Source organism: Thunnus maccoyii, chromosome 16, assembly GCF_910596095.1.
Source record: "Thunnus maccoyii chromosome 16, fThuMac1.1, whole genome shotgun sequence".
NCBI lineage: Eukaryota > Metazoa > Chordata > Actinopteri > Scombriformes > Scombridae > Thunnus > Thunnus maccoyii.
The window spans coordinates 822,837-836,814 of NC_056548.1; the positions used below are offsets into that span (position 1 = coordinate 822,837).

The 13,978-nt window shown below is 46.1% G+C and overlaps 1 protein-coding gene across 4 annotated transcripts in view; it reads right to left on the minus strand.

The window, feature by feature from the left end:
* Positions 1-844: 844 nt before the first annotated feature.
* The window catches only part of arid4a (AT rich interactive domain 4A (RBP1-like)), a 24,712-nt gene continuing 11,578 nt past the window's right edge, over positions 845-13,978 (minus strand). For 3 of the 4 annotated variants that reach the window (XM_042389046.1, XM_042389047.1, XM_042389048.1), the window contains exons 15-25: positions 13,003-13,243; positions 10,221-10,450; positions 9,974-10,135; positions 9,807-9,888; positions 8,903-9,122; positions 6,952-7,014; positions 5,270-6,856; positions 4,949-5,053; positions 4,518-4,670; positions 2,631-2,777; positions 845-1,510 (exon numbers count right to left, since the gene is read on the minus strand). In XM_042389046.1, the coding sequence (XP_042244980.1) occupies positions 1,407-1,510; positions 2,631-2,777; positions 4,518-4,670; positions 4,949-5,053; positions 5,270-6,856; positions 6,952-7,014; positions 8,903-9,122; positions 9,807-9,888; positions 9,974-10,135; positions 10,221-10,450; positions 13,003-13,243 (3,094 nt within the window). In that variant the 3' untranslated portion in view covers positions 845-1,406. The remainder of the gene's footprint in view (positions 1,511-2,630; positions 2,778-4,517; positions 4,671-4,948; positions 5,054-5,269; positions 6,857-6,951; positions 7,015-8,902; positions 9,123-9,806; positions 9,889-9,973; positions 10,136-10,220; positions 10,451-13,002; positions 13,244-13,978) is intronic. The other variant, XM_042389049.1, reaches the window with a different exon arrangement.

Below are 13,978 nucleotides of genomic sequence, written 5' to 3' on the forward strand. Positions count from 1 at the left end.
TACTAAATCAAAACTTACTCAAAATTATCTTGTAAATCAGAATTTTGATTTAATTGTCAAAAGTCAAAATTATGAGATGAGGTCAAATCTGGAAAGTTTAAATCAAAACTGAGACAAAATGTTTTAATTCCAAACACAATAAATCAAAACTGTGACTTCAAGTCAAAATTACGGAGAAACAAACTCAAAATAATTACGTTTCTAATCAGAATTATGACTTCGTTAGCCAAATTCTTTATATCAAAAATATAAGATTAAAAAGGTCAATTTCAACATATGGAGGGAAAAATGTGACTTTTTAGATTTACTGAGCCACAATTATGAGATTATAAATCAGATTTAAGAGTCACAATAACGAGATACCAAATCAAAATATTTTTAATTTTAATATTTCAATTTACTTAAATCAAAATTATGACATAATTTTTATTTAATTGTTGACAAAATTTTTGTTTAAATCAAAAAATAACTAAGTCAAAATTTAGATATGAATTTTGAATTATTTCTGACAATTATCTACTTTATTTTCCTGGCAGATGTGAGCTTCCATACAAACCCAAAACGCACACAAAAAAAAAAATCTTGCATGTACACTAAATGAATAAATATTTAACGAGCTGCGAAGCTTCATTTTAATTATTTTTACACAAAAACAAAAAAAAAGGTTGATCTCTACAAATATTTCATCTTGTCTCCCGCTGTGACGTCAGAAACTTTTTTGGATGTTTTTTTGTTTTGTTTTTAACCAAAATAAACGCTCTGATTCCGTATAAAAGACCAAAAACACTCACAGCAGGAAGTCTTTTTTTTTTTTTTTTTAACTTTTTCTGTTTTCTTAACAAGTTTTGAGTTGAACTAAAAAAAAAAAAAAAAAAAAAAAAAGTTGCACAATGACCTGTGCTGCTTCAGGAAATCTGTTTCCTCTTTCTACTTCTCCAGTGTTCGGACCAGCAGGAAACATGTGACCTTTGACCCCCGACAACCCCAAAAATGATCACATTATTTTTCTTTTTGAGACGCTGAGCGACAGAACTGAGGACGCACCGGAGGAAAGAAGGAAGGAAGGAAGGAAGGAAAAGAGAAGAAGTGCTCTGTGGCGGCTGGACAGACGCTCTCATTAAATCGGTTACATTTGTCTCCTCAAACAGGAAGTCAGTCCATAGGTGAAGTGAGGGGCGGGGCTAAGGTCAGGTGGAAGCGTCCCCTCCCCCTCCTCCTCACACACGCACACGGCCATGTTTCCCGTCAGAGTTCAGACTTTATTTTTCTTTTTCTCCCATCATGCCCTCAGAGGTGGCTGAGTGGGCGGAGTCCGTGACGGAGAGGGGGGGGGTGGGTGTGTGAGGGGGCGTGGCCGAGCAGAATGAAGAGGCATGGGAGTGGGCGGGGCCTGGGTGGGCGTGTCATCACCTGCACTCCACAGCCACTGTGTTCTGAGTGGGCGAGGCCGAGGACGGACTCATACCGGTGTCTGAGGAGCCCGACGAGGTGGACGCCGTCGTGTTGGACACTGAGAGACGGAAACAAAAGAGACATTCACCACTTTTTACTTGTTTGACTTTTCTCCTTCTCAAGGATTCAGATGGTGAAAATCACTTGCAACACATTGTTTCTACAGACTTCGCTGGACATCTGAGTTCTCATCCAATAAACAGATCTGAAGTGCTCATTTGATGTGCTAATTTCACAAAAGTTAATTTTTTTTGAAGCCCAGGAAGTCTGGAAGCTAATTCAGGATCAGATGTGAATAACAACATGTCATCAGCATAAAGTGACACTTTGAAGGCAACGTTTCACCTCGAAGTGAAAAGAAAAAGGTAACAGAGGACAAACTGAAGCTCCAACAAACATAAAACAAGTTTGAACATCAGCTGACGGACGAGTACAGAACCTCAACTCACAGTTTGAACCAAAGCTGAACTTTTAGTATTAAAAAAAAAACAAGCAACGCAAAATTTATTAAGTCAGTACTGTCGGTACTGAGAGAGAATGAAATGGACTCGTTATGCAACAGACGGTACAAATAATTTATCAAACAACTGCTGAACAAGCAGAATATAAACATCGTCACCTCGTCCACAGCTACGCAGCTCGTTATGCTAACAGCGAATCATTATGAACGAGCTAACGCTAACTGTACGTAACAGCTGATGAGTCTACATATTAAAACATGTATCAATTCTTGCTTTTTAGTATAAAAAGTGTCAGATAAAGGTTCTAGACTACGTGAGACGAACGTCTGATGTTCTTAGAGAAACCAGTTTGATTAGATGAAACGTAGAATCTAGATTGATTGATTAATCAATCAGAACATTAATCAAAAACTTTTTTCATAATTCATTTAGACTTCAGGTCGTTTTCTAAGTAAAAATTATTCATATTTGATTTTCCAGTTTCTCCAACATGAGGATTTACTGTTTTATCATTTTAAACTGAATCTTTAGTTTTTTTTAACTGTTGAGACAAAATAAGACGCGTGAAGATTTAATTGATTATTTACTTTAAAAAGGAAGATACTGACAGATTAATCCATAATGAAAATAATCGTTTGATTAAGATTTGATAGAGAGAAGGGCAGCTGACTAGACTGGATAATAAAACGATCTCCCAGCATGCCGTGCTGCTCCTACCTTCTCTCTCCTTCTTTTTTAGTCTCTTTCTGCGTCTGTCGATGGAGGCGACCTCTGACTTCAGCGTCATGTAGTACTTCCTGATCTCCTGCAGCTTCTCCTGCAGGAAGGAGATCCTCTCTGTGCTCGACATGCTGTCCAACTCATCTGAGGAGGAGGAGGAGGAGGAGGAAGAGGAGGAGGAAGATAACAGTTAGACGAGCCTGATGCTGAGTCTGCATCAGAATATCGACTGTAAGCTCACAGCCTGAATCACAACCTGTGTATCTGCACACAGAAGAAAGTCACAACACAATAAACACAGCTGGAATGATCAATAGAAAATTAATCAGCAATTATGCTGATAATCGATTAAATTGTGTAACTTCTTTTACTCTTTATTATTAACTTATTTTATTATATTTGATATGAAAATATTCATTGAGAAAAATAAATCAGCATATTAATCGATAATGAAGATGACTGTTGGAGTCTTAGCGGCGAGTTTTACACATAAATGTGTGCAAATGTGTGTAAATGTGTATAAATGTGTATAAATGTGTGTAAATGTGTGTAAATGTGTGTAAATGTGTGTAAATGTGTATAAATGTGTGTAAATGTGTGTAAATGTATAAATGTGTATAAATGTGTAAATGTGTATAAATGTGTGTAAATGTGTATAAATGTGTAAATGTGTGTAAATGTATAAATGTGTATAAATGTGTAAATGTGTGTAAATGTGTGTTAATGTGTGTAAATGTATAAATGTGTGTAAATGTATATAAATGTGTAAATGTGTATAAATGTGTGTAAATGTGTATAAATGAGTGTAAATGTGTATAAATGAGTGTAAATGTGTGTATGTGTGTAAATGTGTATAAATGTGTGTAAATGTGTATAAATGTGTGTAAAAGTGTGTAAATGTGTATAAATGTGTATAAATGTGTGTAAATGTGTGTAAATGTGTGTAAATGTGTATAAATGTGTAAATGTGTGTAAATGTGTGTAAATGTGTATAAATGTGTATAAATGTGTAAATGTGTGTAAATGTGTGTAAATGTGTATAAATGTGTGTAAATGTGTGTAAATGTGTGTAAATGTGTAAATGTGTGTAAATGTGTGTAAATGTGTGTAAATGTGTGTAAATGTGTATAAATGTGTATAAATGTGTATAAATGTGTATAAATGTGTAAATGTGTATAAATGTGTATAAATGTGTGTAAATGTGTGTAAATGTGTATAAATGTGTGTAAATGTGTGTAAATGTGTATAAATGTGTGTAAATGTGTGTAAATGTGTATAAATGTGTATAAATGTGTAAATGTGTGTAAATGTGTGTAAATGTGTGTAAATGTGTATAAATGTGTATAAATGTGTGTAAATGTGTGTAAATGTGTGTAAATGTGTATAAATGTGTATAAATGTGTAAATGTGTGTAAATGTGTATAAATGTGTATAAATGTGTGTAAATGTGTATAAATGTGTATAAATGTGTATAAATGTGTATAAATGTGTGTAAATGTATAAATGTGTGTAAATGTGTGTAAATGTGTAAATGTGTGTAAATGTGTGTAAATGTGTGTAAATGTGTGTAAATGTGTAAATGTGTATAAATGTGTGTAAATGTGTGTAAATGTGTGTAAATGTGTGTAAATGTGTGTGTAAATGTGTGTAAATGTGTGTAAATGTGTAAATGTGTGTAAATGTGTATAAATGTGTATAAATGTGTGTAAATGTGTGTAAATGTGTGTGTAAATGTGTGTAAATGTGTGTAAATGTGTAAATGTGTGTAAATGTGTGTAAATGTGTGTAAATGTGTGTGTAAATGTGTGTAAATGTGTGTAAATGTGTATAAATGTGTGTAAATGTGTGTAAATGTGTGTAAATGTGTGTAAATGTGTGCGTTACCGAGCTGGAAGGTCCACTTGTATGTGCGTTGCGGCGAGGGGAAGTTCTGTTTGTCTTTGCTGTGCGAAGACGGAGACGAGAGACCAGGACAGCGAGACTTCTGAGACTTGGACAGAGACAGACGAGACTGATCCTCGCTGTCGCTGCTGTGACCTGTGGGGGGGGGGGGGGGGGGGGGGTTGAGGGGGGGGTTAATCTACACTCTAGTTTACTTTAACAAAACCTTAAATTTATTCTACACTATTTCATTTGAATGACATCATCAACCAGACGTCACAACTCAGAGAAAAATCACTTAAAATAAATAAATGAAATGATCCTTTATTCATATTATTTTATTCTCACTTATTACATGTTTATAAATTATCTTAAAAAACATATTTTAAAATTGAAACTTAAATCATCATCATCATCATCATCATCACACTCACCTGCTCCGTTCTTCTCCACCTTCCCAGGTGTGTTTGGTCGTTTCTGGTTGCGTTTCGGTTTCTTGGCCGACGGGCTGGAGTTACAGTCCATCACCCTCTTCTGACCTGCGGGGTCAAAGGTCACACAGGTTACTCACTACCTGCACAGAGCCGTCAGCCGGACCAGCTTCACACACACAGTCTTTCTTCTTCTACTGAAATCATTTATTTTCACATCTATAAACTTCATATTTCATCATTTAGTTTTTACTGAATCAATAAGTAATCGCGTCGTGTGATGTCAGAGTCACATGACCGTGGATGTCTGTGGCGCCGTCTCACCTCGGTCCTTGTTCTTCTGCAGCGACAGCAGGGAGGCGGAGGAGGAGGAGGTGCTGCCATCAAACCCGGGGCTGGAGTCTGCGTCTCCCTCCGGCTCCCCGCTGCCACCTCCTCGCTCCTCGCCGGAGCTCCTGGTGGGGCGGAGCTCCTCGGGGCAGGGAGGGGCGGCGGCGGCCGGGAGGAAGGGTCTGACCTGCTGCTGGGGGAGGAGGGGGGGGTGGGGGGAGGGGAGGAGGAGGTGAGGCAGCGGAGCCGGCTGCTCCCTCATCATCAGCAGGAGGTGCTCCGCGGCGGCGGCGGCGGTCGGCTTCTCCTTCTCGTCCGGGTCGTCCAGGTCCACCTCGTGGCAGACCAGCGCCTCGGGGCCCATCTGTGGCTCCTCGGAGGGGGCGGGGCCCGGGGCCTCCGGAGCCTGGGGGGGCGTTCCATCATGCACCTCTGGCTCCTTCAGACGCTCCTCTGACGCCTCCTTCGGCGTCTCCTCTGCTTTCACCACCGCGTCGCTCCTCCTCTCTGGCTCCGCCCGCTGCAGCGGGGACGGGAGGGGCTTGGGTGACGCACCAGCCGCCATCTTAGGTGAGGCGGGTTTGACCTCCTCTGGCCTCCTGTCAGGGCGGAGTTTCTTGTCTGGCGCTCTCTGCTCCGCCGCCTTACGTTTGAGCGCTGCTCCGCCCTGGTCTTCCGGTAGCCCCACCCCCTCCTCCCCCTCCTCCTCCTCAGAGGCGGAGTCTGTGTCGGAGTCGGCGGCGAGACGCTGGGTGGGGAGGCAGTGAAGGACCACCATGGGCTCGTCTTGTCTCTTAAGGACGCTGCGAGGAGGAGACGACAGCGCTGTCGGGTGGGAGGGGCTGCTCGCGACGGCGGGGGCGGGGGCAGGCGCAGGGCTCGGGGTGCACACGGGGATTCTGGGAGGAGTTTCAGAGCCCACCTCCCTCAGGTTGGCCCTGCGACCTTTGACCCTGGGGGAAGACAGAGGAGTGGACCTGCTGTCGTCGTCCTCGGCGGCGTCGGGCAGCGGCGAGGACGCCTCCGGCTGCTTCTCAGGGACGGGAGACATTTTGTGTTTGTCTGAGGCGCCGGGAGACGTTTTGTTGATCTTGTCAGGAAGAGGAGACGTCCTGCTGGGAGACGTCTTGACCAGTATTTCCTGTTTGTGTGGTTTCTCCGGGACAGACGGCGTCTTCTGGACTCGCTCTTGAACCGGAGACATCTTGTTCTCCTTGTCCAGGTCGACGGGCAACATGGCGGCTTCTTCCGCAGGCTCCTCCCCCTGCTCAGCCTCCCTCTTCTCTGATTGGCTCAAGGCTTTGTCAGCTTTCTCCTGAGGTGTGCTGGGACATGGCGGTGTGGCGGGGGCAGGAGGCTGACCTATTGTTGCCGAGGCGACAGTGTTGTTGTTGTTGTTGTTAAGAGGCGGTGTGACATTAATGACCTCACTCTGCTCCTCCTCTTCCTCCTCCTCCTCTTCCTCCTCCTTCACCTCCTCCTCCTGGCTGGGCGGGGCTTCAGTCCTTCCTCGCCACGGTGACGGTTTTTTGTCAGGCGGGTCTTCTGATTCACTGTCCTCTGATGAGTTCCCAGAATCCTCTGCGGGGGACAGGAAGCAGAGGATCGGTCAGTTATTGGTGATTAAACTGGATCAATAACAGATCGGTTCTAACTAGCAGCTGATTGGTTCTTACCGTTAGACGCTCGGTCCGAGTCGTACATGCCGGACGTCCTCCTGGTTCTCCTCCGAGGAGTGTCTGCAGAGAGGACGACAGGTCAGAGGTCAGACAGGAGGAGGACACACACACACACCTGTCCTGACAGTGACAGAGGAGAGAGAGAGCACCTCCTTCCTCCACTGACTGATACATTAAACCTCTCAGTTTAACGTTACAGATACTGTGTGAGTGCGTGTGAGTGAGTGTGTGAGTGTGAGTGTGAGTGTGTGTGTGTGAGTGTGAGTGTGAGTGTGAGAGTGTGAGTGTGAGTGTGTGTGTGTGTGTGTGTGTGTGAGTGTGAGAGTGTGAGTGTGTGTGTGTGTGTGTGTGTGTGCGAGTGTGAGTGTGTGTGTGTGAGTGTGAGTGTGAGAGTGTGAGTGTGTGTGTGTGTGTGAGTGTGAGTGTGTGAGTGAGTGTGTGAGTGTGTGAGTGAGTGTGTGAGTGAGTGAGTGAGTGTGTGAGTGTGTGAGTGTGTGTGTGAGTGTGAGTGTGTGAGTGAGTGTGTGAGTGAGTGTGTGAGTGTGTGTGTGTGTGTGTGTGTGTGAGTGTGTGAGTGAGTGTGTGAGTGTGTGAGTGAGTGAGTGAGTGTGTGAGTGTGTGTGAGTGTGAGTGTGTGTGTGTGAGTGTGTGTGTGTGTGTGTGTGTGTGTGTGTGTGTGTGTGAGTGTGAGTGTGTGAGTGTGTGAGTGTGTGAGTGTGTGTGTGAGTGCGTGAGTGCGTGAGTGTGTGTCTGAGTGTGAGTGTGTGTGTGAGTGTGTGTGTGTGTGTGTGTGAGACTGCGTGTGTGTGTGAGTGTGTGTGAGTGTGTGTGAGTGAGTGTGTGAGTGTGTGCTGGCGGGGGGGGGCACTGTATGTATATTTTAGAAGCAGCACATACACACTGATCTATTTGATTGTGTCTTATTGTTCCTATCTTGCTTTCTGTGATGTTAACTTCCTTCTCTTGTGTCATAGTGAATTTCTCCCAACAGGAGGATCAACAGAATCTTATCTGAAATTTGAACTTTCATTAGCATGTGAGGAAAATGAAATATTCCAGCTGTAATGACCTGTTGGAATATATATTTTACAGTCTGTAAATGCAACAGGCTGTTTGTCTTGTGATCCAGCAGAGGGCGTCTTTAAAACTCACAGCTCGACCCGTCAGCAAACTGAACTATTCAATAAAAACGAGGAGGACAGTAGTGACAGTAGACACCGAAGCAAACATCAGGCTGCTTTACTCTCCAACCACAACGAACCTGACGACTCAGCAGCTGGTTTACACACAAGCTGAGACCAACTGGTCTGACACAGAGCAGCTGTGAGAAACCACACAGAGAAATATAAAGACTGTACTAAACGGGAAGAAGCTCTCTGACGCTGTCATACATGTTTATGACGGTCACAGTAAGTTACTGTAAACTCACTCAGCATCACCAACAATCCACAATAACCACAATAACCAGTTCATCTTTTCAGTTACGTCTCTGGTTTCAGCTCAGCTTCACTGTTTCTGAACTTCTCTGAGTTTTGGACTGTTGGTTGGACAGTTTAAAGACTTTTCTTTGGACTCTGATCTCTAAACGTTCTGTCGTTTCACGTATGACTCTAAAACACGTCTCTTCTCTCTGCTGCACGTAAACACGCTACCTGAGCTTTTTAATTTACACAGTCATGACATCAGAGACAGTAAGGTCTACAAGTATTTACAACTACATGAATTTAGAGCTCATCAATTAATCAGCTGGTCTATAAAACACATCATCTGATGTCTCCTTTAGTCCAACAAACAGCAGCTGATTCTCACTTTTAACAACCTGGAACCCTCAAACGTTCACACAATAACCCTGCAGAGTTAACGTTACTGTCTACAGCTGCCGTGGCGGCAGGGCGGAGCTTCCTACGAGGCTTTCGTGACCCGCTGGAATCACGCAGCTGTGTCTTACTGTCTCCGTTGGCCATGTTGGTCGGCGTCTCCATCTTGCTGCTCTTGCCGTTGGACCGCCCCTCGCTGCTCGGCGTGTTGGAGACGCTGCGGCCGGCCGAGCTGGTGGGCGGGGTCCTGATCTGAGGACGTCCCCGCTTCGCTCCCGGAGGCTTCGCCACCGCCGCCGCCATCGACGCCTTCTCGTCGTCTTTCTCCGCCTCCTCCTTGTCTTTGTTCTGCTGAGGACACGAGGACCGTGAGGTCATTTATTGCATTAAAAAAAGGGTTTCTGTTCAGCAGAGATCAGATGTCAGAGCGTCCTTGAACGCAACAACAACAACAACAGTCTTAAAGGCGTCACCGCACAGCAACAACTGAACTTTAACAACAACAGTTTCCAGCATTTCAAAAGAAATAAACAACAACAAAACAAACATTTTCTTTCTTTTGTTTTCACTTTTATCATCTTGTTTTATTTATTTTGGGATGTCGCGACCCTCAGGTTAGCTTGAAGGTGTCGCCAGGCGGTTGCTATGGTTTACGCAGCAGTTGCCTGGGTGATTTGTAGTGTGTTTGGGATGGTTGCTATGGCGATTCTGGGTTTAAAAATCATTCAACACATGTTGAATCACGACATCCACCATCAAGTAAAACGAGCCCCGCCCCCTCCTCCTCTGTCTCCCTGCAGCTGATTGGACGGAGAAGCTCATCAGGCTCTGGTCGGACAGCCAAAGAGGAAGTGACATCACAGGATCACATGACCAGAGCTGCAACTATTAGTCCGTTAATCGATTAGTCGAACGACAGAAATTTAACCGCCAACTATTTTATTAATCAATTAATCGATTAACGGAGAGAATGATGGGCGGATTCATTGATAACGACGTGACCTCGCTGAGCTCACAGGAAGCAGTTTGTCTCACCTTCACCTTCTTCCTCTGTCTCTTCTTCGTTCCTTTCTCCACCGGCCAGATGATCCGGTCGGCCTTCACCCACTCGTCGTACCTGTGGATCAGACACACCTGGTCAGTACAGACTCCGCCTGCGCTGCATCACCGCGGTAACGCCACACACACAGAGCGATGGTCACCTGACGTTCCAGCCGTAGTAGTGCACCAGGTAGAACTGCTCTCCGTTGTCGTTGTCCGTCTTCTTGATGTGAGCTTCGTAGATCTTCTGAGTCTTTCCTTTGCCGTACTTCACCCGGACCTTCGTCCCCGCCACGGAGTCCCCGTCCTCCTCATCATCACTCCTGACACACACACACACACAGTTTAATTTCTCACACAGACTACCTGAGTCGGGTCTCAGCGTTAGCGTGTTTGTCGCCGACTCACCTGTCTACTCTCCTCCTCTCGCCCTCCTCGTCCTCTTCATCGTCGTCATCCTCCTCCTCTTCCTCAGAGCCTCTCTCTGAGTCGTCCAGTCTTCTGTTGCTGCGTCTCCTCACCTCCCTCTGCTCCTCGCTGTTCTCTCCTCCTCCTCCTCCTCCTCCTCCTCTCTTCTCTGGTCTGGAGGGCGGCTCTCTCTCTGGCCTCACCTGACTGCCAGCGCACCTCCTCCTCCCCTGCAACACGCACACACACGCACACACACACGCACACACACGCACACACACGCACACACACGCACACACACACACGCACACACACACACACACACACACGCACGCACACGCACACGCACACACACACGCAGGAAGAGTCAGACCACGTCAACACTAAGTCGGATAAATTAGTGAAAGCGTCTTCTCTCCGTGTTTTTCCTGCGTTCAGACTGAAACAGAGTTTTTTAGAGACGCCGTCATATCGCTGACAGGACAGACGGTGGCAGCAGCGTTTCATTGGAAGAAGAAGAAGAAGAAGAAGAAACACAACAACAACAACAACAACAACAACAACAACAGTGGACAGCTTCATGTCAGTGTTGTTCTCTTTATCGTCTACTCTGACAGCGTCGTTATCTACAACCTTTCTCTGCTGCAGTAAACTAAACGTCATGACGTCGCCGTGGAAACACGTCCTCTCTCTCCTCCTCCTCCATCACGGAGGATGTTCCAGTGATGTAAATGCTCCTGGAGGAGCTCAGAGTGAGGAGCCGCAGGTGTATCCTACATGGAAGTGTCTTAGCGGACGGCGACGCCCCCTTTTGATCCAGTGTGTTCACTGATTGGTTACTGATTGGTCAGCTGATCTGACGGGACAGTAAACAGCTGATGATCAGGAATGAAAGCAGCAGCAGCAGCTGATCATATTTATTCATAAAATAAAATTTACTGAATCAATCATAAGTTCTTTCTTCTTCTTCTTCTACTGTTTCGGTGCGTCTCGCCTCCTTCAGGAAGACGAAACTAAACATTTTATTTAAACATCCTGCAGCTGCAGCTGATTGGTCTATTTGTGTCTCATCTGTAACATCCAGACGCTGCTAAACATCAATAATCAAATAAGAAATAATAAAAATGAAAGCAGTTATCAGCTTCCAGTTATCACTATGTGTCAATTATTAAGTAACAGTTTAAAGTGTTAATTAACGGCATGAATTTTAAACTGTCAGGCTACTTTTGGACAGTTGAGGTGCGTCCTGCGTCCTGCGTCCTGCGTCCTGCGTCCTGCGTCGGCGGCGGCGGGAACGTCGTCGTGTCTCCTCCTCGCATCCTCGCTGGGAGGAGACGAGAGCGCAGGAAGCGAGGAGACACGTTGGAATAATGAAAAGCACAAAGCAACCGCAGTAAACTGGTTCTTCTTCACTGGTGTTTTGTGTTTTTATTGTGGACAGAAGTTCTCCAGCTGATCTACAGACTCTTCAACAAGGTTTAAAGACGTTTTTATTTTATTATTTCTTCCTCTAAATAATAAACAATCGAGAATAAATTGAAGTGTCTGACTGTATGAAGGGACTCCGGCTACGCTCTAGTCGTCAGGAGCAAATATTGATAATTAAACACGTCGGTTTCATCATTACGTTGATAAAAACGTCGACTGTGCAGAATCACATTTCCTCTGAATGTGTTGTTGCAAACAGCAGAAAGCAGGTCAGTTATTGATCAGTCAGGTATCTGCAAACAGCAAGACTGACAAGAGAGAGAGAGACAGACGGGGAGACAGACGGGAGAGACAGACGGTAGAGACAGACGGTAGAGACAGACGGGAGAGACAGACGGGAGACAGACGGGAGAGACAGACGGGAGAGACAGACGGTAGAGACAGACGGGAGAGACAGACGGTAGAGACAGACGGGAGAGACAGACGGGAGACAGACGGGAGAGACAGACGGGAGAGACAGACGGGAGACAGACGGGAGAGACAGACGGGAGAGACAGACGGGAGAGACAGACGGTAGAGACAGACGGGAGACAGACGGGAGAGACAGACGGGAGACAGACGGGAGAGACAGACGGGAGAGACAGACGGGAGACAGACGGGAGACAGACGGGAGAGACAGACGGGAGAGACAGACGGGAGACAGACGGGAGAGACAGACGGGAGAGACAGACGGGAGACAGACGGGAGACAGATGGAGAGACAGACGGGAGAGACAGACGGGAGACAGACGGGAGAGACAGACGGGAGAGACAGACGGGAGACAGACGGGAGACAGATGGAGAGACAGACGGGAGAGACAGACGGGAGACAGACGGGAGAGACAGACGGGAGAGACAGACGGGAGACAGACGGGAGACAGACGGGAGAGACAGACGGGAGAGACAGACGGGGAGACAGACGGGAGACAGATGGAGAGACAGACGGGAGAGACAGACGGGAGAGACAGACGGGAGAGAGACAGACGGGAGAGAGACAGACGGGAGAGAGACAGACGGGAGAGACAGACGGGAGAGAGACAGACGGGAGAGACAGACGGGAGACAGACGGGAGAGACAGACGGGAGACAGACGGGAGAGACAGACGGGGAGACAGACGGGAGACAGACGGGAGAGACAGACGGGGAGACAGACGGTAGAGACAGACAGGAGAGAGAGACGGAGAGACAGACGGGGAGACAGACGGGAGACAGACGGGAGAGACAGACGGGGAGACAGACGGTAGAGACAGACAGGAGAGAGAGACGGAGAGACAGACGGGAGAGACAGACGGGTGTCTCAGTGTTTCAGTGTCTCACCCTCGGGGACGACTGTCTCTCCTTCACCTCCTCCTTCTCACTCTCGCTCTCCGACTCCGCCTCCTCTCCCTTGTCGTCATCGTCAGGCTCCGCCTTCACTGACGGGGAGGGGGACTCTTTGAGCTCCGCCCCCGCTGTCTTCTGATTGGCTGGTGTGGTTGGGGGGCGGGGGTTGTTGTGGTGGATGGTCCTGAAGGTGATGGAGGCGGAGCGGCAGTATTCCTCGAAGCCATACAGATACCTGACCACACAAAAACAACAACAACAGACGATGTTGAGGAGCAACAGACGTGTGCAACAGTCAGAATATACTGTAGGTAAGTTACAGGTGTGTTTGTTGACAACATGAACTGTAAAACAACCTGTAACGCTGCCGTCTGAGGAGGAGATCAGCTGATCAGCTGCAGCGTGTTTGCAACCGTCTGCTTTATTAACACAGGCTAACTGAGGCTAACGCTAACACTAAACTAGCATCTCCAAACAGAAGAGAGCAGCACGTTAGCTGCGATGCTACAGATGCTACATCAAGCTCAAGTGTTTACGTGACTCTGCTGCAGCATTTCAGCCCGGCAGTAAAAGATAAAGATAAAGATAAAGATAAAGATAAAGATGGAGCGACGGACGAACGTTAGCTACAGTGAGCAACACCTGGTCTGAATCGGCCAATCACTGACCAGCGACAGACAGGACTCACAGCTCCGTAGTTTTAATTAAGTCAAAATCAATTTAAGTAACTTGGTGTTTAATTAATCTGTTACTCTGATTAAGCAGCAAACAAATGATAAATGAAGTGTTAAAGATGATCAGGCTGCTGATGGTTCATGTAGGAACATCTACTGGTGATAAATCACACTAACTTCTGGTTTTTGCATCATTGTGCAACTTGTTTACATTGTGATTATAAAATGCACAACAAGTTTATCTGCACAAGACGGAAACGACAGCTGTGCTGAAAGTGAAAGCAGGTGAGGTTCTT